The 26,644-nt window shown below is 46.6% G+C and overlaps 1 protein-coding gene across 3 annotated transcripts in view; it reads right to left on the bottom strand.

The window, feature by feature from the left end:
• The window catches only part of NGEF (neuronal guanine nucleotide exchange factor), a 102,469-nt gene that overhangs the window by 50,528 nt on the left and 25,297 nt on the right, over positions 1-26,644 (bottom strand). For 2 of the 3 annotated variants that reach the window (XM_073877062.1, XM_073877047.1), the window contains exons 2-3: positions 20,286-20,626; positions 16,797-16,911 (exon numbers count right to left, since the gene is read on the bottom strand). In XM_073877062.1, coding sequence (XP_073733163.1) covers positions 16,797-16,911; positions 20,286-20,553 — 383 coding nt within the window. In that variant the 5' untranslated portion in view covers positions 20,554-20,626. Of the gene's footprint in view, positions 1-16,796; positions 16,912-20,285; positions 20,627-26,644 lie in introns of those variants that run through there. The other variant, XM_073877068.1, reaches the window with a different exon arrangement.

Raw genomic sequence — 26,644 nt, 5'->3', positions numbered from 1 at the left:
AGGCCTTGTAAATAATTTTTGAAAAATTGCTGGGTAAATGACATATTTAACGCTGTAAACTTATAGTTTCTTTGTTTAAGTTATCTTAATGAATTATGGGCACAGAAGAATGTCTTTAAGGGTCTGACCACTTTAAGGGAAATTTCAGTAAGATGCGATGTCTTTAATTTTCTTTTTTCGAGGAGGCTAGGTTTTCACAAGGGGTATCTTAGGTCAGGTTTCTTGGAGGCAAAGACTGGTGCAGATGATTCATTATGGTAGAGCTCCCGGGGAAAGTGCGCAGGAGCAGGGAAGCAAACCAGGGAGAGGAGAATGCCAAGCAAGGAAGTGCTTTCAGACAGGGCCCGGGTCCCAGCTGCCCCACAGGGGCTCTGGAGCATAAACCGCCCCTCGGGGTTTGTCCCCACTGTGACAAGGAAGCTGGAGTTTTATACTTTGGCAGAGTCATTGCCTAAGGGCTGTGTGTGTGTGTGTGTGTGTGTGTGTGTGTGTGTGTTGGGGGGCAGGTAAACCCTCAGGCTTAAAGTCAGGTGGGCTTAGAATGACTTGATGCCAAGCATTTTGCCCAGCATCTGATGTGTTTACATAGAATTTACCTTCTATCACAGTTTATAGAATGTTCCCAGGGAAGTAGTTATCTATTGCTGTGTAACAAACAGCCCCAAGACTTTGCAGCTTACAGCAATGTTTATTCTCTCGTGTAGCTTCTGAGGATCAGGAAGCCCGGGGCTCTGGCTCAGGGTCTCTTATGAGGCTGCAATGCAGCTGCTGGCCAGGCCGGGAGGCTCCACGTCCAAGCTCATTCACGTGCTGTTGGCAGGAAGCCTCAGTTTCTTGCCATGTGGGCTCTTCCCCGGGCTGCCTTCTGAGTGTCCTCACAACATGGAGTGAGTGATCCCTGAGAGGGAGAAACTGAGGCCCACTGCCCTTTGTGACCTTGACTTCAATTCACAGCCATTATGTCCGCCTGTCAGGTAGAAATGGCCACTCGGCGGGAGGGTGTGAATACTGGGTGCTGGGGTTTGGGGGCCATCTTGGAGGTGGGCTCCCACACACTCCTTCAGCTTTTTGCCAGAAGAGTTCCAAGGACAACCAGGGTTGCCGCCCCATCTCGTGAGTTTGACACTTGCCAGAGCAGAAACTCCAAAGTGGACAGACAACTGGGTCCTCCCTGCCTCCCCAGTGGGCCAGCCATGTAGGACTGTCCATTTGTGCATCATCCCAGCTACTTCCTGTGGCCCTTGTCAGGTTGAGCAGTCTCTGTGCAAGGAGCCACCTGGGATTTGCTCTTCTTCCTTGACCCCCCCCCACCCCCATCCATCCGTCTCATCTCTTTTGCCTACACACAGGGCCTTAGCTCTCTGTCCCCAGTCCAGGGGTGACGGCCTTCTCTTGGCAGACTTGTGACTTTGCAACCTGGGAAGATCTAACTCCTGGCATAATAATTAAACCTGGCCAAAATCGAGCTTGCTTTTATTCTACGGTGCAGAGTCAAGATCTTAATTTGGAGGTTTTATACTTGCCTGACTGGCAATGTCAGGACTGAAGAGGCCCACAGCGCCAATTATACTCGTCGGAGAGAAGAAAGGGAATGGGTGGTGTAAGGCTCCTGTTCGGGGCACGCAGACCCACAGGGTGCCGAGGGCCACATCCCTCGCTCTTTGCTCTCTCTGTAGCCCGCACCCCACCCCCTCCAATTCCCTGTGTGCAGTGGAAATCCCAGTAAATCATTTCTGGGCAGAACAAGCCATCTCTCCCATGGATTCTCACGCTGTGTGAAGGATGGAATGCTCAGTGGTATTGCTAGTCAGTGTAACAGGAAATTTTGAGCACAGTTTTTTTTTTTTATAGCATCTCTTAAAGTGAGCCCGAGGCATGTTACTGAAAAAAGTGTCCATGGAGGTTTTGCTGCCAGAGGAGAAGGGTGGAAGGAAGGCACGAAATGATCGGGTCCATACACTGTGGGTGAGGGTGCAGCCTGGGCATCCAGCCTGGATCACCAACAAAGCAGCTGAGCCTTCATCCTCCATAAGGCCTTCACCCGCACCCCAGAAGGGCTCTGCTGGAGACAGCATAGGGCTCAAGCCGAGGCCAGGGACCTGGGCTCTGTGTGCTGTGTGTGGTGATTAAAGCAGACCTTGAACAATAAAGCTGAGTGAATGTTCTCAAAACCAGAAATATGAATGTGAAGTCCAAGGACGATGCACAGGAATCATGCTGAAGTTGGAATTGCCGAGGGACCTCAAGCTCTCCAAACTCCCACAGGCGTTTATTTACCAAGTGCCTACTGCAGCAAGCACTGCTTCAAGTGTTATCTGTACCTTTTCCCGTGTATTTCTCACAATGCTGCGGACAGAGCATACTTCTAAATTTCAGAAACTTTTTTGATCAGTGGCATTCACTGTGTTGTTTGGAACGCTGCTTTCTCCATCAGTCGGTATAAGTTCTAGGACTTTTGGAAGATGATCTGTCAGAGCATCTAGTACATTTTAATGGAGATATTGATTGCTCTCACAGTGATCACTATGTTTTTCTGATTGTAAATTACAAGAAATAGTGTAATTTGCCAGATAACATCTTGGGAGTTTGTGTTTTCTTACCTTGGCATCTTTTTGTTGGAAAGTCTTAGAAACGTGATCAATTGCTTTGATCACTCTATCTTTGAAAAGGGATTAGTGTATTTGCCTTTTGATATCGATAGTTTAAATTTGAGACAGCTACTCCTATACAACCAACATGCTTAACATGAATGAACAAATGAATGAATGAATAAGTCCAGAGGATGGCTGACATATACCCTTTCATGAAAATTAGGAAGTGGGACAAAATTCTCAGTATCCCTGTCCTCTGCTGAGGATGATCTGCCCAGAGCCAGCAGCTTCCCTAAAAGAGCAGTTCCAGGTTCACTCCAGGACATATGCTGTCAAGGCCACGGTCTCCTCCATGGAGCGTGACTAAGGGAGTTGCGGCCTGGAAGCCTTTCCAAGCAAGAATGCATCAGGGCTACACGACTAAGGCCCAACAATGGGCTCCTGGACCATGGGTTTCAGGATGTTGGGGTTTTCTGGGAAGCTGCCAGGGGAAGTACTCGCTAAATGTCCCCCTGAGTCACCAGAGAAGTTTTCTGATAGAAATCAGCACTCAGAACAGTGAAGGTCCTCGGTAAATATGCATTGAATGAACGTATAAATGAATGGGTTCCTACAGTTTGCATGGGTGAAACATCTACCGAAATGAGTGATTTTCATTTTAGAGCAGCTAACCACAAAAACAATTCATTCTTCCTATTGATATATGGATAACGGAACAGATCATCTATGAAGGCAACTGTGTTCATTTGTGGTCGGGGCTGTTGTGTACAGTAGCTCAGGCTGTGCATTGCTCAACTCCAGGCTACCTTTTACATAGATGACAGTGGGAATGGTGCTTTCTAGAAGTGGGCCCTGGAATAACATCCACAACTTAAAAATGGGTACTTCATTCTGTATTCTCTGATCAGGGAGGCATGCATCTGAGTCATTCATTCCTTTATTTATTCAACTGTCTTTGGCCTGGGGATATGACAGTGAACAAAGAGATCAGCCCAGCTTTCAAACTAGTCATCATCTAAAAGAATAGACAAATAAGTCGTGGGGAAATTATAAATTAGGATATATGATGGGGATATTATATGGTGCTATGAGAGCTCAAGAGAGGAGTTTCTAATACAGCCTAAAGCAGGAAGCTTGAGGGAGGGGTGGTGGGTCAGGGGAGGCTTTCTGGAAGAAGCGGGGACCTGAAGGATGAATAGAACTATCCGGGCAACATTGTGCAGAGTGGGGGGGAGGGGTTGGAGTGCACCAAGTACAAATCATTGAGAAGTAATAACAGGTAACGTGTGTTGGGTAACAATCATTGTTCTTGGTACTTAGATATTAATATAGATATTAACTTGTTTTATTCATAATACTTATAATGAGTTAAGCATTATTATTATCCCCAATTTAAAGATGAGTAAACTGAAGGAAAGCATGACTAAGTAACTTGCCTTGTAAATGATGGAGCAAGAGTCAAGCCTGGGTGTCTAGATGTAGAACCTGGGAATCTTTTATTTTCCCTTAAGATATTTAAATTATTATCTTTTTTATATTTTGAAAGAATCTCAAAAGTTACAAACCCTTGAACAACATGGGTTTGAACCCGTGTAGGTCTGCTTCTCTGTGGATTTTTTTTTATTACAGTATAACAATGTAAATGTATTTTCTCTTCCTTACAATTTTTAATAACATTTTCTTTTCTCTATTTTATTGTAAGAATACAGTATATAGTATGTATACAAAATATGTGATAATCAACTACGTTATCGATAAGGCGTCTGGCCAACGGTAGACTATTCGAAGTTAACATGGGGGGAGTCAGAAGTTAGATGCGAATTTTTAACTGCATGGGGGTTGGTGTCCCTAACTCCTGTCTTTTTCAAGGACCATTGATTGGTACAGTACAAAGAACTTTTTTTGTGCTTTTCCTGAACCATTAGAGAGTCAGGTGCTGACCTAATGTGTCATTGTCCTTAAACACTTCTAGTGTGTGTTTTCCATAACCAAAGACTAGTTCCTCTATAATCAAAATGCAAACACCAAAATCAGGAAGTCAGCTTTGATACATTATTGGCAACTGATGCTCAGATTCCATTTGGATTTTGCCTGTTGTCTCAATAATGTCCTTTATGGCAAGAAGATCCAATCTAGTGTTACTCATTGCATTTAGGTGTCTGTCCTCCTTGGGTTCCATCCGTCTGGAAGTCTTTGCTCAGTTTTTATCACCCTGACACAGAAGATTTCAGGCCAGGCCAGTTCTTTCGTAGAATGTTTTCTTGATTTGGATTTTTCTGATGTTTTCTATGATTAGACTCAGATTTTGCATTTTGGGCAGCCTACCTTGTTTGGTTTGGCAGGTTCTGAATTTTACAAAAACAAAATCACGTTGTCTGTGCTCTTCTAAGACCCTCTCTGACCTCTCCCAGGTTCAGAGGCAGTTGGTCACATGCTTGTATGTGCTCGGACTGTCCTGCGTTTTTCTCCTTGATGGTAGGAGGTGACTGAGGTGTGGGGAAAGGAAGGATTTATGTACCCAGCACCACATGCTGGTATGAGGGTGACCCAGGACTCAAATTCTCTGAGTTTTTCCTGATCTTGCCTATATGGGGACCCCCCCTGGGCCTCTGAAGTTTAGAGAAGTCAAGTCTTGAAGCTCAGAGAAACAGACTTCCTGGGTCCCATCCCCCAGGCTTCCACATCCTCCCTAGAGCCAGCCCTTAAGGTAAAAAAATTTAAATTAAGAATTCAAAAGAATTAGAAGAAAATCCACAAACAATAAGATACAAGATCATGACTAACAAAAGAAACAGAATAATTAACATTATGCATGAAGGATAGATTGAACCAATAAAATAATTTAAGAACCAAAATTAGGTTGCTGAAAAGTTAAGGTTATAATCAGTCAAGTGAACAAAAGAAAAGGGCAAATGAAGGATTATAGTTAAAAAGAAATTGGAAATAAAACAATAAGTTAAAGCTAAGAAGCCCCGAGGGGCTTAGGGATTTAAATAGTAATATAAAAACAAAATAAAGGGAACAAAAGGGATTTGGCATTAAAGCAAATCCAGAAGCCTTGAATCTGAATAGTGGTAATAATTATAAAAGTAAAATGTCAAAGGAAAACATTTAAAGGTGATTAAAATAGGGGGGAAATTAGAAGGAAGACAAAAGGGCAAAGTAAGGAAGTTTAAAAATGAAAAGAATCATAGCTAAGATAAACCAGAATAACCAAACTAAGGCAAAATTAACCCAAGTGGGCAATTTAAGAAGTGGGAAGGTGTCCACAGTTTAAAACACTAAAGATGTAATTATGAATGGGTAAAACCCATGCTCCAAGCACAGCCCAAAGGCCATTATTATTATTGTTGTTATTCTTATTTTAAATGTTAAGGGAATTAAGTCCAAAAGACGGTCTGCTTGACCCCTTAAGATCTGAGCTCCTCGCTGCACCCTGAGCTTGTCCGTCACCTCTGGGCGGGGCGGGAGGAGGGACGACAGGGGCCACGCCCACCCTAGCCCCGCCCCCAGCCCCCAGCCCCACAGCCCACACCGAGAAGGCCTTGTGGGTAGGTGGAGGAGTATACCCTTTCCACTTCCCCATGGGGAAAAAAGTTTGGAACTGCTGAAAATAAGACATAGCTGTCAGAAGTATATGAAATTAGCTGCATAAACTGTGAAACATAAGCCACAGTTATATTTGTTCTGAGACAGTATAAAAATAGAAACAACTTCAGAGATAGAAAATTCAAACTTCTTCAGTCACCACGTCCAAGTGGCCTGAGATCCTTCAAAGGCTATCCTGCCCTTTGTGTATGGGCCGCGGACTGGGTGGGCAATCCCAGGGCCTCAGGCAGTGCCCAGGCTGGGGCAAGCCAGAGAGAAAATTAGCTGCGAAGCTCTATTTGCCTTTTTCGTACTGAGGGCGCTGGGCCTCCGCTCTTACTGAGGGAGGTGGAAAAGTGGGTTATTTCCAAATGGCAGCTGGGCAGAAAAACCCCTCTGCGCTTTGCAAGAGCCTCAGTCTGCACATTCTTGGGCCACTGCTGGACCCGTCTGCACAGATGTGTCTTCAAGTTCCCGGTAGAAACCTCTGCCCAGAGCATCTGCATTCATTCGTTCATTCATTCATCAATCTCATCAGTCATTTGCAAATATCGAGTGCTTCTGGTATGTCAGATTTGTGCTAGGTACTCAGGAGGGAACAAAACTTGGCATGTCCTGCCTGCAAGGACCCTACAGTTAATGCCCCCCCCCCCCCCCCCCCCCCCCCCCGGCCACTGTGACCAGCAGTGAGAGCTGATGATTCTGCCCAACCTTCTGGAAGAGGGGACCTGGGTAGGGGGTGGGGTGGGGCTGAAGGGTCTCTTTACTTCAGCTCCTTTTTATTTAAAAAACAAATAAGCTTTCAAAAAATTACCGTAATAAAAATTAAACTTTTTATTATGGGAAATTTCAAGCATACACTAAAGTAGACAGAAAGTTTAATGACCTCCCCCAAGGCAGGCTCAGCAGGGGAGTCTGCTTCTCCTTCTCCCTCTGCCCCTGCTCGAGTGCTCTTTCTCTCTAATAAATAAATAAAATCTTAAAAAAAGATCTAAAAAAATAACCTCAATACCATTAACACACCTTTAAAAATTAACAGTAATTTCTTAGCATCACCAAATATCTGATCCGTGTTCAAATTTGCCTGATTGTTTTTGAAACTTTCCTTCCCAGAGTGTTGGTTTGAAACTGGGTTCGAATAAGGTCTACATGTTGCAGTTGGTTAATATCCCTTTGTTGTTTTCTCCTTGCACCTTTGTTGAGAAATTGGGTCATTTGTCCCATTTTCCTGCTTGGATTTTGCTGAATGTATCTGCACTGTGTTCTTGTACCTGTTTCTCTCTTTCCTGCGTTTCTCGTAATTCGGTAATCTAGAGGCTGATTCCGGTGAGGCTGCTTCTCTTCAGCTCCTATATTGCCTCAAATGACTGACTAATGGCAAAACTCGAAAAGAGTTTCCTTGAATAAAGGAAGCAGCCCCAAACCTGCAGTGACTCAATATTTATTTCTTGCATTTATAGATTTTGTAAAGACTATGAGACTCTCCTAGTAACAACCGAAACTAGCATTTATGAACATCTGACAAACTGCTCCCAGGGTTATGGTACATGGAACTTCCATGGAAATTCCATGGAAACATGTACAGTTTCCGATATGGAAACTGTTCCCTGCCCTATATCGGCATTCAAAGACTCACAGTGCCAGGCCTGAGTCTTTGGGGTCAATGAAGGATTTCATGGCAATGACCATTTTGGAGATGGATCCAGGAATAATAATCACAATATTTAATAATCAGGAGGGTCCGGCTGAACCAGCTGGAGCAGAGTTGTTAACACTTAGTGAGGCTGTCCCTGTCTGCTCCCTGAGTGTCAACCCCTGGGGTATTCCAGGGTTTAATGCAGGTTGACCCTCTGTGGAATAATGAACTCCTGCAATTCCCCCCAGCATTGTCAGGAAAAGCAAAGGTATTTTCAGCTGGACAGTCAGTGGACAAATATTTTAAGCCTCAGCCTGTTTAGTTCATGCAGAGAAATTGTCCAACATGAAATTTTATAATGCAGTTTAATTTTATGTAGAAATGTCCATTTATAAAAGCACATGTTTGAGTTCTGTTCTTTTTTTTCATATATATACATATTTATCATTTTGGGTTTTTTTTTTTAAAGATTTTATTTATTTATTAGAGAGAGAGAAAGAGAGCACACAAGCAGGGGGAGCGGCAGGCAGAGGGAGAGGGAGAAGCAGGCTCCCTGCTGAGCAAGGAGCCCGATGCGGGGCTCGATCCCAGGACCCTGAGATCATGACCTGAGCCAAAGGCAGAGGCTTAACCACCTGAGCCACCCAGGTGACCCTCAGTTTGTTTTTTTGTGATATGAAATGGTTTCTGGGACTAGACCCCTGACTTAATGACACTGCATCTATAATAAAGACCCAATGTGCAACACCTTGACTTGAGGTGACCCCTAAGGGACCGATCTGACAACGGACTACGGTTAGGAGGCTCCCTGTGCCTCTGGCCTCTGCCTTCTGTGAGCAGCTTAACAGGAACACCCTTCTTCTCACAGCCAAGTTTACCTTAGGAATACCTTCAACTGGGGCAGCCTGGGAATGATCATGGGGTGTGGAGTCAGAGCCCCTGTATTCATGGTCTAGTTGTCTCACTACTGTGCAACCTCAGGTAACCTAGTTACCAACTTTGGTTGAGTCTTAGTTTTCTTGTCTGTGAAATAGGGATAACCCTAAGAGAATTTAAAGAGAGAGTGCACGTAAAGGCACTCAACAGTTATGGTTCCCTTCTTGTACCCCTCTTTGTAGCACATCTGTCTGTAGTAATTGTACTTCCCTCTTGTCCAGCAGCACTGTGACACCCCTGTTGCTGGCATATGGAAGAAGACTTTGCAGAACACCCTTGGGTGTGTTGTGGACAATTCTAGAAACCTTTGGGGGCAGGTACTGACTGCTAAGAAGAACATTACAAACTCCAAAGCAGCACCACTCAAGCTTCTTATAAACTGGAGGACTGGTTCCTGGGTCATTATGGGTTTTGGGAACCTCAATCTTCTACTGAGGTCCCTATTGCTCCTACTTGCATTCTGCTGGTTCTTAACCTCACCCTTGGCATTCTAGACTCAGAGTAGAGTAGAGTAGAGTAGTCTACTAGAGTAGACTCAGACTCTACTAGGTATGTTTTGAGTGCCTGGCTATCCTCCGCATATCCTCCACATACATCTCAAGGATAGTCCCAAACATGGCTCCCACTGATGAAGTGGGAATGGTCCCATTAACCCTACTTTCTGTTCTTTTGACTAATTGGCCGAGAGATAAACACCCGGCCAGCCAGATTCTTTTCTTTAGAAATTCTTTCTAAGAGACACAAAAGGAAGTATCCATTGGCTGTGGGAAACCAACCTGAAAGGTCATACTGTCTATGGCTGCCATTTGGGTCATGCACAAGCTGATAGGCAGTGAGAAGGAGCTGGTCTGAGGAGAGCGCAGGAGAATAGAACAGTCCATAGAGGGAAGTAGAGAGGAATACAGCCCACAGCCTTTAAGAAGATGAGAAAATGCTCTGGTTCCTGATGGTTTTTCCATCCCTGTCAAGCTGGTCTTCATCTCTTATTCTTGGATTCTTTGGGATTTCAGCATCCTTACAATAGCCCTCTTTCACTTGAACAAGTTGAAGTAGGCTTCTGATCTTTGTAATCAAAGCATTCTTGGCCAGGAACTAAAACAAGGTTATCTATTCACAGCACTATTCAACCTTGTAATGGAAGTCTTTGCCAGTGCAATAAGGCAAGAAAAAAACAAGTAGAAGGCATGAAGACTGGGGAAAAAAGAACTAAAACTATCTTTATTTACAGATGGCAGGATTGTGTACATAGAAAAAATCAAAGAAATATACAAGTAATTAGAACTAATAAGTGACTGTATCAAGGTCACAGGATACTAGGTGGCCATGCAAAAATTGTGTTTAAACATTATACCAATGAACAATTGAAAAGTGAAATTACAAAGCAGTGGCATTTAAAATAGGATCAAAAGCATGAAATACTGAGGCACAAATGTAATTAAAATACGTGTAAATCCTCTGTACTGAAAACTACAGATCATTGCTGGGCTAATTTAAGGAATATCTAAATACAGAGAAGGTTAGGACATATTCATAGATTGAACAATTTATTTTTTTTTAATGTCCAAGCCTTTTTTTTTTTTAAGATTTTATTTATTTATTTGACACAGAGAGAGAGCACAAGCACGGGGAGCAGCAGGGAGAGAGGGAGAAGCAGGCTCTCTGCTGAGCAGGGAGCCCGATGTGGGGCTCGATCCCAGGACCCTGGGATCATGACCTGAGTCAAAGGCAGACACTTAACCAACTGAGCCACCCAGGTGCACCTACATTGAACAATTTAATATGCTAATGTTAAACTGTCAGTGATATCCAAATTTACCTATAGAGAAGATGCGATCTTAACCAAAATCCTAGCAGACATTTTTTGGAGTAGAAATTGACAAACTGATTCTAAAATTTATATGGAAATGCAAAGGACTTAAAATAGCCAAGACAATCTTTAAAAAGAACAAAGTGGGAGAGCTTGCATTACCAGATTTTAAGACTTAGCATAAAGCTGCAGTATTTAAGTCAGTGTGATATTGGCATAAGGAAAGACACTCAGATCAATGAAACAGGATAAAAGTCCAGAGAAGACCCACATGTCTGCAGTCAGTGGATTTGGGGGGAGGGGAAAGACCAAGGTAATTCACTGGGGGAAGAGAAGATCTTTTAATAAATGATGATGGAGCGGCTTGTACGCATATAGACCATAGACCTAAATGGGAAAGCTAAAAGTATAAAGTTCTTATAAGAAAAACATAGGAGAATATCTTTATGACCTTGAAGTAGTCAAGTATTTCTTAGATAGGATGGAAAAGGAAGAACAAAGAAAATGATAGTCTTCATCAAAATAAACATTTCTGATCATTAAAAGACAGGAAGATTAAAAGAGAAGCCACACTGGCAGGAGATATTTGCAACATATATATTGGACCATGGACTTGTATTCAAGATATGTAAAGAACTCCTACAAATTCAAAAAAAATTAAAAATGGGCAAAAGACTTGAACAGGAACTTCACAAGAGAAGATACATGAAGGGCCAATAAGTATATGAAAAGGTGCTCAACGTGATTGGTCTTCAGGGAAATACAATTGAAAACCACAGTGAGAAACCACAGTATGTTAGAACAGATGCAGGTACAAAGACTGACATTTCCCAGCATTGGCCAGGACCTGGAGTGACTGGCACTTTGATATCTTGCTGGTAGGAGTGTGGAATAGTACAACTGTCTGGAGAAATTATTTGGCCCTTCCTAATACTATCAAGCATCTACCTATCATAAGACTCAGCACTTCCACTCCTAGGCTCCTGGGAACACACTCGGAGAAATAAGTGCATACGCCCACAGGAAGACTGTCTTAGAATGCTCATAGTGACTTATTTATAATGGTCAAAAACTGGAAACAGTCCAAATATCCAACAGAAAGATGGATAAACAAATTGTGGTACTTTTCTTAGTAATAAAAAGAGCAATCTGATATACATACATTGATGAACCTCAAAAATATGTTCAGAAAAATAAGTCAGATAGAATTAGAGTGCACACTGTGTGATCGATCCCACTTAACACAAAGTTCAACAACCAGCAACACTAAGCTAATGGTGATGGAAGCAGAAGACGATTATGTCTGAGAGGGTTAGGTATTGACCAGAAAAAAGGGGTTTTGGGAGCCTCATGGGGCAATGGAAATGTTCTGTTTCTTGGTCTGTTTAATGGTGTTAAAAAGTAAACCAGTTCTCAACACCTCACCTAAGTACTGTTTCAACACCCCAGGAGTATAACCTATACCTGGTCAGTCAGGAATGTTCGGATCAGCACAGATAAGGTGATCTGTCACAGGGGCCCTCTTCATCCCCTAATGGAAGATGAGGTCATCCACCAACTAAAACCTTTTTGTCGCCAAATGAAGGTGACCTCCCCTGAAATAATCCTTTTTTTTCTGTTTATAACATTCTCACATTGCCTTGAAAAACCTTTCCCTTGGTGTAGCCCTTCAGAGCTCCCCTCTACCTGCTAGAGGGGATGCTGCCCAATTCATGAATGGATCAATAAAACCAGTTAGATCTTTAAAATCACTCAGTTAAAATTTTTGTTATGTAACAATGATCAGGTGGGTGTATATGGATATACAAATTTATGGCTGCGGACTGATTTGTGCCCCCCCTCAAATTCACATGTTGGAGTCCTAACCTTCATGTGATGGTATTTGGAGGTGGGACCTTTGGAAGAGAATTAGGTTTAGATATGGTTGTGAGGGACAGGCCCCTGTGAGGAGAAAAAGGCCAGAGCTTGCTTTCTCTCTCCGTCCACCATATGAGGACGCATGAGAAGGAGGCTGTCTGTAAGCCAAGCAGGGAGCCCTCCCAGAACCTGACTGTGCTGGCACCCTGATCTCCAATGTCCAACTTCCAGAATGAGGAGAAAATAAAGGTCTGCTGCTTAAGCACCCAGTCTGTGGTGTTCGTTATGGCCGCTGAGCTGACTAATACATTCATCATGCCCAAAGTGTGTACATTTTGTTGTCATGTAAAATTTCTGTCTATGAGTCCTTTTCAAGTTACCTTGATGAAAACACTAACTACAGTGACAATGACAAAAAAGTGGGAGAGGCTATTTGGGGCCCTGCATGAGATGGACACTCTACATCATCCTCAGTTGCTCCCAGTCTTTGTACCCTGGAGGGTCCTGCCCTTCCCTTCTCTTCCCTTCCCTTCCCTTCCCTTTTTTCTGTTCTCTGTTAAATTTGAATCATGGAGCCTGCATTTCCATGCACAAATATAGCAGACAGAATTATTTTCCTGACTTAGAGCAAAAGGGCCTCTAGCAGGAATGGAGAGCTACGGGCCCTGGGAAAGTGACGACGGAAACTTAGCAAGAGATGCTTGGACTCAACCATGGCCCTCTGAATGAGGGACACAGCCCACGGAGATGGGGACACAGGATGTGGGCTGGAGCAGGGATTGCATTTCTTTACACAAATAGAGGTCTGAATACCGTGGTGCTAGCAAAAGGAGGCGTGAGCAGAGGAAGAGAAGAGAATGGATGCTCCATGTGCATGGGATACACTAATGGTACCCCAGGCGTGTCACGTCAAACACACCCCGATGTACCGTGGCTCCTGCGTTCCCAGGAGAAACTCATATTTTGGTTTTTACCTTAAAAAGCAATAGCTCGAAGCCCTGGGAGCCCAACAGCCCATCGGGAGGTTTTTTCCTCGAGAAAACTTTTCCATAGCAGGTGTGTTGTGACTTAGCCTGCCATGGAAAACCGGTCCAGAAGACATAATAGAAACAATGATCACAGTGCGGATCCTAAGATTGACTTAAAGAAGCTCTCCAGAACGTCTGTCCTCACTGGGCCACAAGAGCAAAACAAGCCCAGGGCCAGCTGGTCCGGGTGGTGTGCAGACAGGAAGGGGATCCGGCCTTCCTGCCCCCTCCCCACTTGCACCTGCCTGCCTCTGGCACCACCTGCCCAGGCCGTGCGTGGGATCTCAGGCAGAACACACGCAGAGCTTTTCTGGTGACTCCTAGGTTACAAACAGACGGTCTCTTTTGCTAGGTATTCAGAAGAGCGCCCCGAACTTGCTACAGAGTACCAGCACTCCTCCTCACCCAGCGCGGGCCCGCACAGCTGGAAAGCCTCCACTTCCTGCTCCATCACCTCCTGCCCCGCCCCCCGAGCTGTTTGGGCCCTCAGAGTGGGGCACCTGTGGGGGCTCCTCAGAGATACCTCGCGGCGGGGGGGGGGTCTCTGGCCACAGTTCTGTGGCATGTGCAAAGCTCTCAAGCCGGCCACTTTATGACTCCCCAAGTTTCTCAGCCACTTTCTGCCGAGGTCCACCTGGCCCCTAGCAGGAAGCTGTCTTGGGTGGTTCATGCTGGTTCCCTTCCTTGAGGTCCACCCTTGGATCCAAGAAAACACGTGCCTCTGCCTTGCCTTTGGTGTGGATGCCCCTTACCCCCTGCTCAGCGCTCTCCTCTCCCCTTCTATGAGGCTGTCAGCCATCTCATCTCTAGATGCTTCCAGGAGCAAGCCAGTTTCTGGTCCTTATGTCCTCCAGAGTTCAGAGATTTCCAAGTGGATCTCTTGAAAACCCCCTCACTAGGGTGAAGATGGGGGATATGATGGTCAATTTCAGATGTCAACTTGGCTGGGCCATGATACCGAGACATTGGGTTAAATATTCTCGCTGTTTCTGTGAAGATGTTTTTTGAGATTAACACTTTAATCAATGGGCTTTGGATAAAGCAGTATATCCACCATAAGGTGGGTGGGCCTCAAACAAACAGTTGAAGGTCTTTTTTTTAATTTATTTTTTTTTAAGATTTTATTTATTTGACAGAGAGAGACACAGTGAGAGAGTGAACACAAGCAGGGGGAGTGGGAGAGGGAGAAGCAGGCTTCCCACTGAGCGGGGAGCCCGATGCGGGGCTCGATCCCAGGACCCCGGGATGGTGACCTGAGCCGAAGGCAGACACTTAACAACGGAGCCACCCAGGCGCCCCCAGTTGAAGGTCTTAATAGAACAAAGTCTAACCTCCCCAAGCAGAAGAGAATTGTGCAGCTCTTCCCTGAGTATCCAGCCACAGGCCCATCCAGAGGATTCTGCACTCACCAAGCCTCCACAATTGTGAACTGGTTCCTTACGATGAGCTCCGTGCCCCACCCCCCCGCCTGGCTCCATGTCCTGCTGGTTCTGTCTCTCTGGGGAACCCCCAGGGGAAGGAGTGGGCAGCTCACAGCACCCTGACAGTCACCCCCAAACTAAAACAAAACCTGGTGGCCAGTCTCCATCTCATCCTCTTTTTTACTGATTGTGAAAATACGGAAGCATTTGTGTACTCGTTGGGAAATAGCCACTGTCCTGAGCAGTTTTCCCTTCCCTGCTTCCAGAGCCCTTCCTCCGCCCCTCTGGGACTCTCTCGAGAGTGTTGGGTCCTGCTTGTCAAATATTCGTACTGTCACTCCTGCTGACGCCTGGATGTGAGGGATGAGCTGAGGGCAACTTCACCCACTGTCTCTTGGAGTGTCCTGTGTAGGTGGGCAGACTACAGTGTTGTTCTTTGGCTCTTAAGCCAGAACAGAGGCAACAGGAAGCAACTGTCTTTAATATATAATTCCATGTAAGTGAACTAAGTCCTCGTTTATTTATATACATAAATTCATTTTGTTATTATATTATATTATTTATTTAAATTCTATTGTATTACATATTTTATTAAGTTATATATATACATATATATACATATATATATATATATATATACATATATATAAGATGTATAAAAATTATATATATAAATATATAAAATCAAGGGCCTATGGTCAAAGTAGTATTAGGAGGCGATAGAATGCCTACCACCTGGTTCTGGGATGGGATGCCTAAGCCCGTATATCCCCCAATACAAATATAGGAATACTATTTCCCTGCAAACATCCAGGGGTTTGTAGAAAGTGTGAAGTTTCTAGGAACTTAAGGAAATAATGAGACAGGTATCAGGATTTTGTCACAATGATACTTATCATGGTGTGGCTTACAAACCAGCAAAAAAATCGAAACTCCTTGGGGTCAGAGATTGCTTTTGCCTCCCTGTATCCATTCTCCTTTATTCCTTAGTGTGGAACCAATTTACCAGGGGTGGAAGCAGACCTGGTTTGAAAGAGACATACATTTTCCAGCTTCCCTTGCAAGCGCCGGTGGCCACGTGACTCAGTCAGTTTGGGCCAATGAGATTTAAGCACCAGTTATTGAGTGGGCTTCAGGGAAGCTCCCTAAAAGAAGAGCAGAATAGGCTGGCGTGTGCCCTCACCACCCTCTGCTTTCCTCCTTCCCACCACCTGAATGGTGGCTGTGATGGCCGGAGCTCTGGCAATCACCTTCACAGCCGAGTAGAAGGAGACTGGGTTCCTGGAGCTGCTCTCGCAACTCCCCAAGCTTTTTTCACTCAAGAGCCAAATAGATCTCTGTCTCATTAAGCTGTGTCATTTGGGTTTTTTGGCTACAAGCAGCTAAATTTAGTCCTAGCTGAAACAATAACCAAACGTCCAACAACAGTAGCATGATTAACAAATTACAGTCCTATCATACTATAGATTATTTTATAGCCATTGAACAATCGCGTAGAAAAATATTTGGTAACATGCAGAAGTGTTTGTGACATACTATTAAGTAAGTCTGAAGAGAGGATATATAGTAAGATCCCATTTTATGAAGAGAAAATAGGCATAAACTGTATAAGAAAAAAAGCTTTGCAACAGTTGTATTAAAACCTCTCTGGTGGTGGCGCAATACAGTGATTTTCCTTTTCTACTTGAAATCTGTAATAGCCACAATTTCCTAGTTTTGTGACAGAAGAGTAACAATGGGTTATTTTTTTTAAAAAGGAGATTGTGGAGTGTTTTGTGGTTTGTTTTGTTTTGTTTTGTTTTAACATGGGCAACAAAAAGTGACTTTTTTAAAGACCCACGAGACACGCTTGCAGCCGTGTCAAGATTTGCTGCAATGGTCCCCGCCACCTCTGGTCGTAAACCGCCCCTCCTGCAGTTTGCTTCCCCTCACCTTGTTCTCTTGGCTCCTGGGTCTGGCTGTATCGGGGTTCTCCACCGAGACATCCTGCTCTGGGGGGAATTCAAGGTCAGGGACTCATTTACAGACTGTCCATTTTCCAGTGAATCTGTGACATTTAAGAAAGGCAGAGAGTTAGAAAGTATGCATTTCCCCCCTTTCAGGCAGTTCTCTCTGTGACAGGGACAGTAGCAAGTTCACCAGGGAGGGAAGGAGGAGGAATGAAGAGGGGTGTTGTTCCTCTCACGCCCCTGAAGGGGAAGTTGCCATGGCTTGCACGTGTTTGGTGACCTGGGATGCCATCTGTGCAAAGATTATAATTACGATGCAAGAAGCTGCATGTGTATACAGACACAGTGGGAAAAGAATATTGGAAATGAGATTGCAACTTAGATATAAACCTGATGAATAGCTTAGAGCCCGATAAAACCAGAACTACCAGTGTTATTGTTCCTAATGGGCTAAAATCATTTGCAATTTATCCAGTCTTTTAACATCTAACTTTACAATGTCCTAGTCCTAAGCGCTATGAAATAATAAGTCAAGCTCCCTCCCCTGGGCATCAGGCTCCCTGTAGGTGGGCCGTCAATCCCTGATCTACGTGACTTTGAAAAGGCAGCCCTTTAGCAGAGTGAAGCCAGAGCACAAATCTTTTGTTGTTGGAGAGCGGGCCAGAGCCGCCCGACACCAGCTGATCCGTTTTGTCTGCTCCTCCGAGGCAGAGCAGGGGGAGAGTTTTCTCCTTGGACTCTGGATCAGGAGGCTCTGGGCTGTCTTGGGAGTTAACTCCAGGGAAGTGCAACAGGGAGTCACTTTAAAAATAAAACTCTGGGTCTGATGAAAATATTTATGGTCTGGACATCACTGGCATCTTTGAGGGTGGCAAGAAGTGAAGTGACCCTTGTTCTAGTCTACACCGGCGTCGGCGTGCTCGGCTCGGCTCGGGAAGCCACACACTCTTTCCCCCTTGACGCTGTTTTCCTCTCCAGGCTCATCTCCAACCCAGCCCCACACCTGCCTTTGCTCCTGCTCAGAAAGATCCCCCCCCCCCCCCCCGCCAGGCACCGACCCTGGGCAGCTGTATCTGCTTTTCTGTCTGCTTTGCAATGCTCGAACCCTGCGAGATCCGGTAGGGCCCCTGCTAGCCACGTGTGGCTAGTATGCGCTTGAAATGTGGCTAGTGTGACTCAGGAAGTGAATTCTTCATTTCTTTTCAACTTAATTTAAATTTAAATGTAAAAACCAATACTCAATTTAGTTACTGGAAAACTTTTAAGGCTATACGGAATGGTCTGGGTATGCAAATCTGCTTTTCTGATTGTACATTTTATGAAACCTAAATCCATATCAAATATTTCCAACAAAAATATTCCATGGATTTCAAAGACATACTGCAAAAAAAAAAAAAAACCAAAAGAAACAAATGCAGAATGTCTCATTACTAACTTTTTATATTCATTCTTGACTACGTGATGGAACGATGATATTTTGGATGCATTGTGCTCAATACATGCATTGTTAGAATGAATTTTACCCATTTCTTTTTACTTTTGTTAATGTGGCTACTGGGAAATTTAAAATGACATATGTGGCTTGCATCATATTTCCGTTAGAGAGCGCCTCTCTAACCCCCTTCTCCATCTGCACAGGCTTTGGGACTAGAAAGATCTGAACTCCCGTTCAAGCCAGGTCACTCACTAGCTGTGCAGTCTGGGCTAAGTGACTCAATCTCTCTTTGCTGCAGTTGTTGTTGTTGTTGTTGTTTAATCTGTAAAATGGGTGTAGTAAGGACACCCATAACACTGAGTACCTCCAAGTGCTCAGCCAAGTTAGCTCCTGTTGTCTCTCTGGCCATGTCCTCATGCATCCCTCAAGACTCATCTAAAGTATCATCTTATTTGGGGAATCGTTCCTAACCTCACCGGAAGGGTCTTGTTTTCTGCCTTTACCTTCCCTGTAAACTTTGAGGTATTGCTTGCAGGGGAATGACATCATTACAATATTGCGGGCTCAAGGGCAGAGACTCCAGCTTTCTTTGTGTGGGAGTGTGTTTCTAACTTTCCATTTCCTAAGATTTTCAAACATACACAAAAGTTGAGAGGGTCATATAATAAAAATATAATACATTCACCCAGCTTCCACCGTATAGCATTTCCATCATATTTCTCTTGCTCTTAATTCGGTACTTGATGCATAATTTTGTTAGTGTTTGTAGATAGCAAACACCCACAGATTGCAACCCCTCCCATCAAGCAGTGGGGTTGGGTTGTCCATCTGCTTCTATCTGGGCTGATGTGTGAGCTGCTTGGACCAACAGAATGTGGTAGAAGTGGCTCTACAGGTCTGAGCCCAGGCCTCTTGAGAGTGGTTTCTGCTCTTGACCTCTGGGAACCCTGCTGCCTTGTGAACAAGGCCGAGGCAGCCTGCTGGAGGATGAGCAGTCACAGGGAACAGAGACCGGCAGTCTCAGCTGTGGCCCACCTTGGCCAACCAGCTCACTAGCCACCAAGCGAGTCCAGTGGGGCTTCCTTGACCTTGCAATCCCAGATGAGCCACCAGCGGACTGCAGAGGTCAGACAAAGTGGTCCAGACAGAGCAACCACCCAATCAACCCCCAGAATCACAAGATATAATAAATATTGTTGTTTTGTCTCTATATATTGAGGGTGGTTTACCATGTGGCAAAAGGCTCCCTGATACAGAGTTCAGTGAATGTCTCAAATGATTCATGAAGTCCCTGGATCTAAAGCAGGGGGTTGTCACGTCCAGCACACGTAGGGTGGCAGACTGGTGGCATCAGCCGTACCCCAGGGGCCAAGAAACTAGCACCTACTCCACAGCCCTGGCATGCTGCCCACTCAGGCATGTGGGCAAGTCACAAAGAAAGGAATTTGCAACTCTGACAGCACCCACCCCCCCGCCCCCCGCCAATTGTAAAACTTTCTGAACCTTATTCTGCTCAAGAAATATACTTGGAGCAGATAAGATGTGCTAGGGACTCATTGAAAAGATTAATGGATCCAGCTGCAAAGCTATTCCCGAGATATTCCTCTCAGATATTTCCAGTGTGGCAGAAACACTGGCCATCACAGCAACCATGAGAGGACAAAGATAGGACCTCGCGGTTCGGGAAACTCATGTTCCCAGACATCCCTAAACGTGGACAGCTCCGAGCCTCCCTGCTAGAAGGCATGGACGTCTAGGGGTGTTTTGTTGAATCCTAGAACAGGATGTTTCTTTTAAATAGAAGCCAGTCTTCTTGTACAATTTGGGTCAACACTTTTCTCCTGAAGTACCCACATCATCATATTGCGGGAATTGAATCCTTTAGATAACAGCTTCAAAGTGTGTCATTTTATTGGACCTGACCTTGATAATTTCCAAGGCCTTCTATTCTTCTCTCATTTAATTAGGGCCGTTCAGCCCTGATGACGCCACCTGGCTAGCAAGGGAACAGCGGTAGCAGCTGTCCCTGGTACTGACCTGCTGGGTCAGGGGTGTTCTGTTCAGGAGCATCCCTGGGTTTGCCTTTGCTTTTGTGTCTCACGGTGCGGTTGAAGATGGAGTTTCTCTGAATTGGGATGGAGCGGCGGGGTTCTCTGTCTTGCGTCTCTTGGTTGGCGTGGCGTGTTTTCTCATCTTCTGAGAGTAACTCAGGTCTCACCTTGCCCTGTACATCATCAGTCTCCCGTGACCCACTCACCAATTTCTTCCAGGGCTTTTCCAAACCTTCAGATCCCCTGGTCTCCATGGAAATTGGGCCAGTTGTTTCTCAGCAGAGCGACTGGAAATGGGTAACCTCTCCAGCTTCACCAGTTTGAGCGCTTTGGAATAGAAAGAGAACAATTTTCAGTTAGGGTCATCAGGCTAAATGTTCCATTCAGAGTGTGGTCTTCCACTCCCTTTCAGATCTGGTGGAATTTGGAAGAGTCTGCACATCTGGGCGACCGCATCTTTGTCAATGAAAATTACAGTTTAACCACTGCAATTTGGATGCATTCATGTATCATTTTATAATTGAAGTTTGTTTATTCTATTCATAGGATGTGCTTTGGGGAAAATGCTTTAAGTGCCTTGTATAACTAGCTTTCAAGTAAACATCTGAGTCATTCAAGAGAAAGAGTAGCAAAAACAGTGAGGAGAACTTCATGAAACCAAAGTGAAGAAAGGGAAGATGTATGGACAGACACAAAAGTCAAGTCTGGGGGAGACTCAAAAGGACTATCAGCGAATGACGGTCACACAACAGTAAATTCAGAAGAGGGAAGACTTGAATCCTGTGGGGACAAACCTCTTGCCATGCACTGGTGGCTACGTTGTAGTTGGTAGATAGTGGCCTGTCTGATAAGATGATGAATGGCAGCTGTGGGAACAAGCCCTCCCCCACCCCACCAGCTGGCGTAACAGAATGGTTACCTCCCTCTGGGGTGACCATGGTGGATATCATTTGGACCAGGGCACTCTTCACAGGAAAAGGGCTGTAATCGAATTATACCAGGACTATCCAGGCAAACCCCATTTTCTTCCCAACATGTGCCTTCCAGGGTACAGGCTCTTGGAGTGATGAGGGACATGGCGGATCCTTGAGTAGAATGTAAGCTGGGTAGGACAGCGTGCTAGACAGGAGAGCCATGCTAGGGTTCTCTGTGGCTTCCCATCCATCTGAGGGCTCAGAACCTGGGCTCCCATGGGCTCTATGTAAGGGACACATAAATTGTAGGCAGAGGCTGCGTTTATGCAGATACATCTTTCTTGATTACAGGTGTAGAACTTCTATCACGTTTTCAAAGAGTTTAAAGACTCGGGAAAGCTTTTCTTTTCTGCTTCTGTCTTCTGTAAAAAAAAAAATGTAAAGAATGGGGGTCTGGACTTGAAGCACCCCTCCCCCTTTCCCACCACACCCCTCTGCTTATAGCAGGTGTCCTGGCGACCCCAGGCATCACCCTCAGGTCCTCATAGGTGAGTTCCCAACCCCCTCCTCTTCCCCTTACCCCCGGCCAAACATATTTCAGGGCAGTTGGTCAGGTGACCTTAGAATATTCAGGAAGGGTGACTTCCCTTGCTCTAGGCAGAGCATATCTTTGTTTATCTAAGGCAGGAATTAGGACTTTCTGGTCAGGGAGATTTGAGGACTAAAGACCGCTCTGGTTCCTGGAACCAGCTACCTAATGACACAGATGCAGAAAGTTTGTCCTGGGATGTTGCTTCCTTTCCTACCTGCCTGCATGTCTGCTGGTATTCCATTGATGACCCTGCCTATAAATAATCAGCCAAGCAGAAACAAGTGTTAAGGTGTTAGAGGTCAGGGAGCACTAAGACAAGGGCCTACCTTGGGGCAGCTTGGCCTGGCTTGTTGAGGACCTGGGGAGCTCCTTCAGCACCATGGCCGGCTGTGGGACCCCATCAAGCCCCTGGTAGTCCCAGCGTCTATGTCCTGGTCCACAAATGCTAGGGTGTGCCCTGTGAGATCTGTTGGAGAGACCCTGTCCTGCTGGCTAATGCTTTGCCTCAGAGAGTAAAGCTGTGATTTCAGGGGGCCAGGGACGACCATGTAGAGGCAAATAGGTCACACTTGGGGGGGCATCCCTCCCAGGAGTACCTGGCAGGGCAGAGTTTATCATAAATGTGGCAAGGAACCCACAGCTCACAGGCAAGAGGGGTGATTTCCATTCACATCAAGTTGAACCCTAGTCAGCAAGGGGATGAGAGCGAGAGAGAGAGGTTTCTATCCTGGCCAGATGGAGAGGGGACCCTCTGCCCCGCGCTCTGGCTGGGAATGGGGAGAGAAGACCCAGGAGGGAAAAGGTCAAGGTCATCACAAATCTGTTCTCTGGGGCCTGGGGCATGGAGGGGGTGGATTGAGGCCACAGGCAAGGACAGACTTCATCTTTGGAGTTGAGAGCTGGCCAAAGGCGGGGCAGCTGCTGGGGGGGGGGGGGGGGGGCAGTGAATTTCCTATTCCTGACAGTGTCCAGGCAGAAGCTGTTGATTTTAGGATTCAGTGACTCTGGCCTACCCACCAACATCCCCTTGTCTTCTCTTTCACTTGCCTTTATGCCTCCTAAGAGTACCGAGGCTGTTCTCAGCTTGATCTCGGGGCAGAGGGCAAGTGGGCAGAGGTCCCGTGGCCGCAGGGTGGGGCAGCTAATGCAGGAGTTAATTGTGTGTTGGGGCCATTCTGTGGAGGTCTCTGAACCGGGTCAGGGAGTCCCTGCGGCATCCTTGATGACCGTGGGTGAGGAGGCAGCAGGATCCCCGAAGCTCTGGGCAGGCTGGGCTGGGGGCCCGAGGCCAGAGGGCAGGTGTCATCCAGGTATCACCCAGGTGTGGCAAGTAGAGGCTGGGGCGGGGAAGATGTGCAAGAGAAATGATAGGATCAGTGACACATGGTGGTTTGAGGTGGAGCACGGAGGGGCCGTCCCCGTGGTGGGCCAGGGCGACAGGGCAGGCCAACGCCACTCACGGCGGGTCAGGGAGCCTGCTCAGGGTTGGAGCATGCTGATTTGAGGATGTGCAGTTGACAAACCTCCCAGGAGGAGTGTGTGCAGCTGGACATCCTTGACTGAAGCTGACTCTTCATCTCCCTGCTCTGACCAAGGGCATCTCCAAGGACTCCGTGTCATGGCCCTGAACACAGACGGGGTTTTGGCATTGAAAGTGATTATTACTATCATCACCATGTATTATTTTAGGTTGCTTTTTAAAAAATTGAGGTATAATTCACATGCAGTGCAATTTGCTCTTGTTGGCATATGGTTCTGAGGTTTGACAAATGCAGTTGGCATAACCACCACCCTAATCGACATACAGCATATTCCAACACCCCAAAAGTTCCCTGTGCCCTGCTGCAGTCAGCCCCTCCCACACTGTCTGGTGACCACCAATCTGTATACGTTCCTCGTTTGCCTTTTCCTGGCTGTCCTGCAGATGGAACGATGCAGGCTTCGGCATCTGGCTCCCTTTGGTTGGTGGAATCCACTTGAGATTCAGCCTGGTTGGGTCAGTGCTGATCGCCAACGTTGATTGGGCATTGTTGTGAGCTCATGGAAGCCTGCATGATGTATGGTGAAGGGTATTCGGCCGGGAGGCAGGGGACTTGGGTTTGAATATCCATTTTCTGCCACCTGTAATCACCTACTCACACTGGGCAAGTACGGGCCTCAGTGTCTCATGTAGAAAACATGGCGGTAGGCGGGTGTTCGTGGGGCACCTAGCTAACTCTCAAAATCTGAGATCTAGGGCAGCCCAGGGACCTGTCAGAAGGAAGCTCAGGGCATGACAAGAGCCCTGAGGTTGCTCTCAAACTATCCCTATCATTTTCTTTAAATGACGGGTCTCTGAAACCCTGAGAAAATATATTCCATCTTTAAGACAGCGTGCACACACACACACACACACACACACAATTTGTGAAACTCTCTGAAAAACAACTCTAATTCCACCTCAGTTATTGCCTATTTCAGGCACCTGTGCTCTACATCTGAAATATTTTTATAATCACTTCAGTTCTTCTACATCCATTAACTGTTGGAGATCCCGGGAGCCCTCCTCCCATCGCCTCATGTTTTTCTCAAACTCCTCGGTAGCTTAAAGCCCACGTCTGTCTGTCGCTGGTGTGCTCTCCACGCCTGGCCCCTGTGGGCATGGCATACACGTTTCTGTTCCACATCTGCCCCCAGCTCCTCCTCCGAAAGCTCCCGAAGGGCAGGACTGGGTCTCTCTCGTTCGGTGCTGTCTCTGCTGCTGGGCACACAATGGCACTCTGTAGACATTGGCCGTTTGCAACAATGTACGAAGAGATGAATGATCTCCCTGAAGTCCGTGTGAAAATCACCACTATTTTCTAGATAAAGAAGCTGCAAGTCAGAGAGCTCTGTCAGCTTGCCTGGGATCACACAGCTGGTAGATGGTTTGGTGAGGATCACACCCCATCTGTCGGATTTGTTTGTTGGGGGAAACCTGAAATCCATGTGATGTGGTTAAAAGATGCCATTGTTGATTGGTTGAAGACTGGCAAGGATGAATCAGAGGCAGGATCCAGCGGGGGGGCGGTTCTAGGCTGTTCCCTGTGCTAGCTCTGTGGGTGACTGTTAAACCTCCCAGCATTGGGCTGAGGGCCAGGGGGCGTCCCTGCATGAGTCAGTGGCCTGGGAGGTCAAGGCACATGGGAGAGGGTGGTGGGGAGGGGAGGGGAAAGCTGACTGCAAGCCCAGCTGTGGTGGCCCAAGCCAGCTGCTGGGGGCCTGGGCACGGGGAGGTGCTTCCCTTAGACCAGGGCTTTTCAGATGTGCACGCGAGGAGTCACCTGGGGCTCTTGTTAAGACACAGATGCTGACTCAAGACATCCAGGGTGAGGCCTGAGATGCCAACCCTATGAGTCTGTGGACCAGCCTTGAGCCAGATCCTTAGGGAGCAGAACCACAGCATCTTCGGCAGCTGTGGGAGCAGGGGCCACAGGGAGCTCAGCCCCATGCTGCCCCTTGCTTTGGCCAGGTTGGGTCATGTCTGCTGCTGGTCAGAGACAGAGTCTTGATGGAGAGCAGAGCTGTAGCAGGCAGGAGGAGGGGATGTCAGGAGACAGGCCGGCGGGGGGGGGGAGTGAAGCAAGTGCTGTAGGGAAGAATCTTCCACAGGGTCTGAGGGCATGTAGTGAATCTAGATGAGCCGTCTGGGCACCTGCTCTGAAGCAGACCCCTGGGGGCTCCGGGGACAGTCTGTAAGACCAGGCCTGGCCTTCACATGGCTAATAGGACCACAGGAGGAAGCAAGTACTACAAAGCAGAGAGGCAAATGGTGAACAGGGAGGGCAGTGGAGGGTATTTGCAGGGAAGGGTTGGGGTGAGCAGCAGATCATGGGGAGCCCTGGGTGGGAGAGCTTTACTCCCTGGTCAGTCAGAACATCCCAGAGGGCAGTTCAAGGTCACCGCCTGGCGCTGGGAGCAGAGCATGGGTTATCCAGCAGAAGGCCCTGGCGACTCCAGGCAGGAACACTTGGGGAGGATTCTTAATAGGACCACACCGAAGACTCCACCTTGTCTTCAGGGAGGAGCCCAGCGCGCTGGTGACCGGGGGGTGCGTTAGCTGTCCAGACAGAGGGCAGGAGGATGTGGCCCCAAGGGAACAATGTAGGTGCCTTAGCTGTGACCTAACAACAGGAACGGCTGTCACCAGGGGCAGGTGGGGCCTCTGTGAGAGGATGGGGCCCCGAGGAGGGAGGCAGGGCTGGCCTGTCCCAGGTCACCTGTGTTACGTCAGCTGTCATTCCTGGATCCTGGAACCGGTCCCTTAGACTGCCAGATACATGGCGATGTTTGCCTTGATCAATAAACATGCCCCAAGCCCCCGCCCTTCGCTCCCCAGCAAAGTGGGAAAGCTGGAGAGGAAAGTTTTAGGTAGTAGAGGGAAAACGATGAAATTTCTGGTTTGGCAGAAAAGCCCCAGCAAGGGAAGGACCTTGTAAAGCTGCCTGGGAAGATGCTCTACAGTCGGCATTGTCTGCGAACACGTGCTTCTTGGAGAAAATGTAGAAAAAGCAGATGACCACACGGAAGACAGCTGCGGCCCTGCCCTGAACATTTTGGTGTTCTCAGCGGGAGCAGAGGACAAAGGAGAGGAAAGGAATGGAATAGCCAAACAGGAGAGAGGGGTCCTAGCAAGTTTTAAAGTGGAAATTCAGATATTGGAGAGTGAGTGGTATGAAGGGCAGGATTAGAGAGGTGGCAGGAGAAGGAGAATTCAGGGCAAGACATGGGCACCAGCTGGCTCTGCACACAGGGTGAAGCCCCAGTGCATCATGGCCCCATGGGGAAGCGCTAGCTCCAGGAGGTGGCATGGACGGGGGG

Source organism: Callorhinus ursinus, unplaced genomic scaffold (genome assembly GCF_003265705.2).
Source record: "Callorhinus ursinus isolate GAN/ISIS: 27379988/994484 unplaced genomic scaffold, GSC_fseal_2.0 scaffold2, whole genome shotgun sequence".
Taxonomy (NCBI): Eukaryota; Metazoa; Chordata; class Mammalia; order Carnivora; family Otariidae; genus Callorhinus; species Callorhinus ursinus.
The sequence above is the reverse complement of the archived record's forward strand: the minus strand, read 5'-3'. Positions and strand labels throughout refer to the sequence as shown.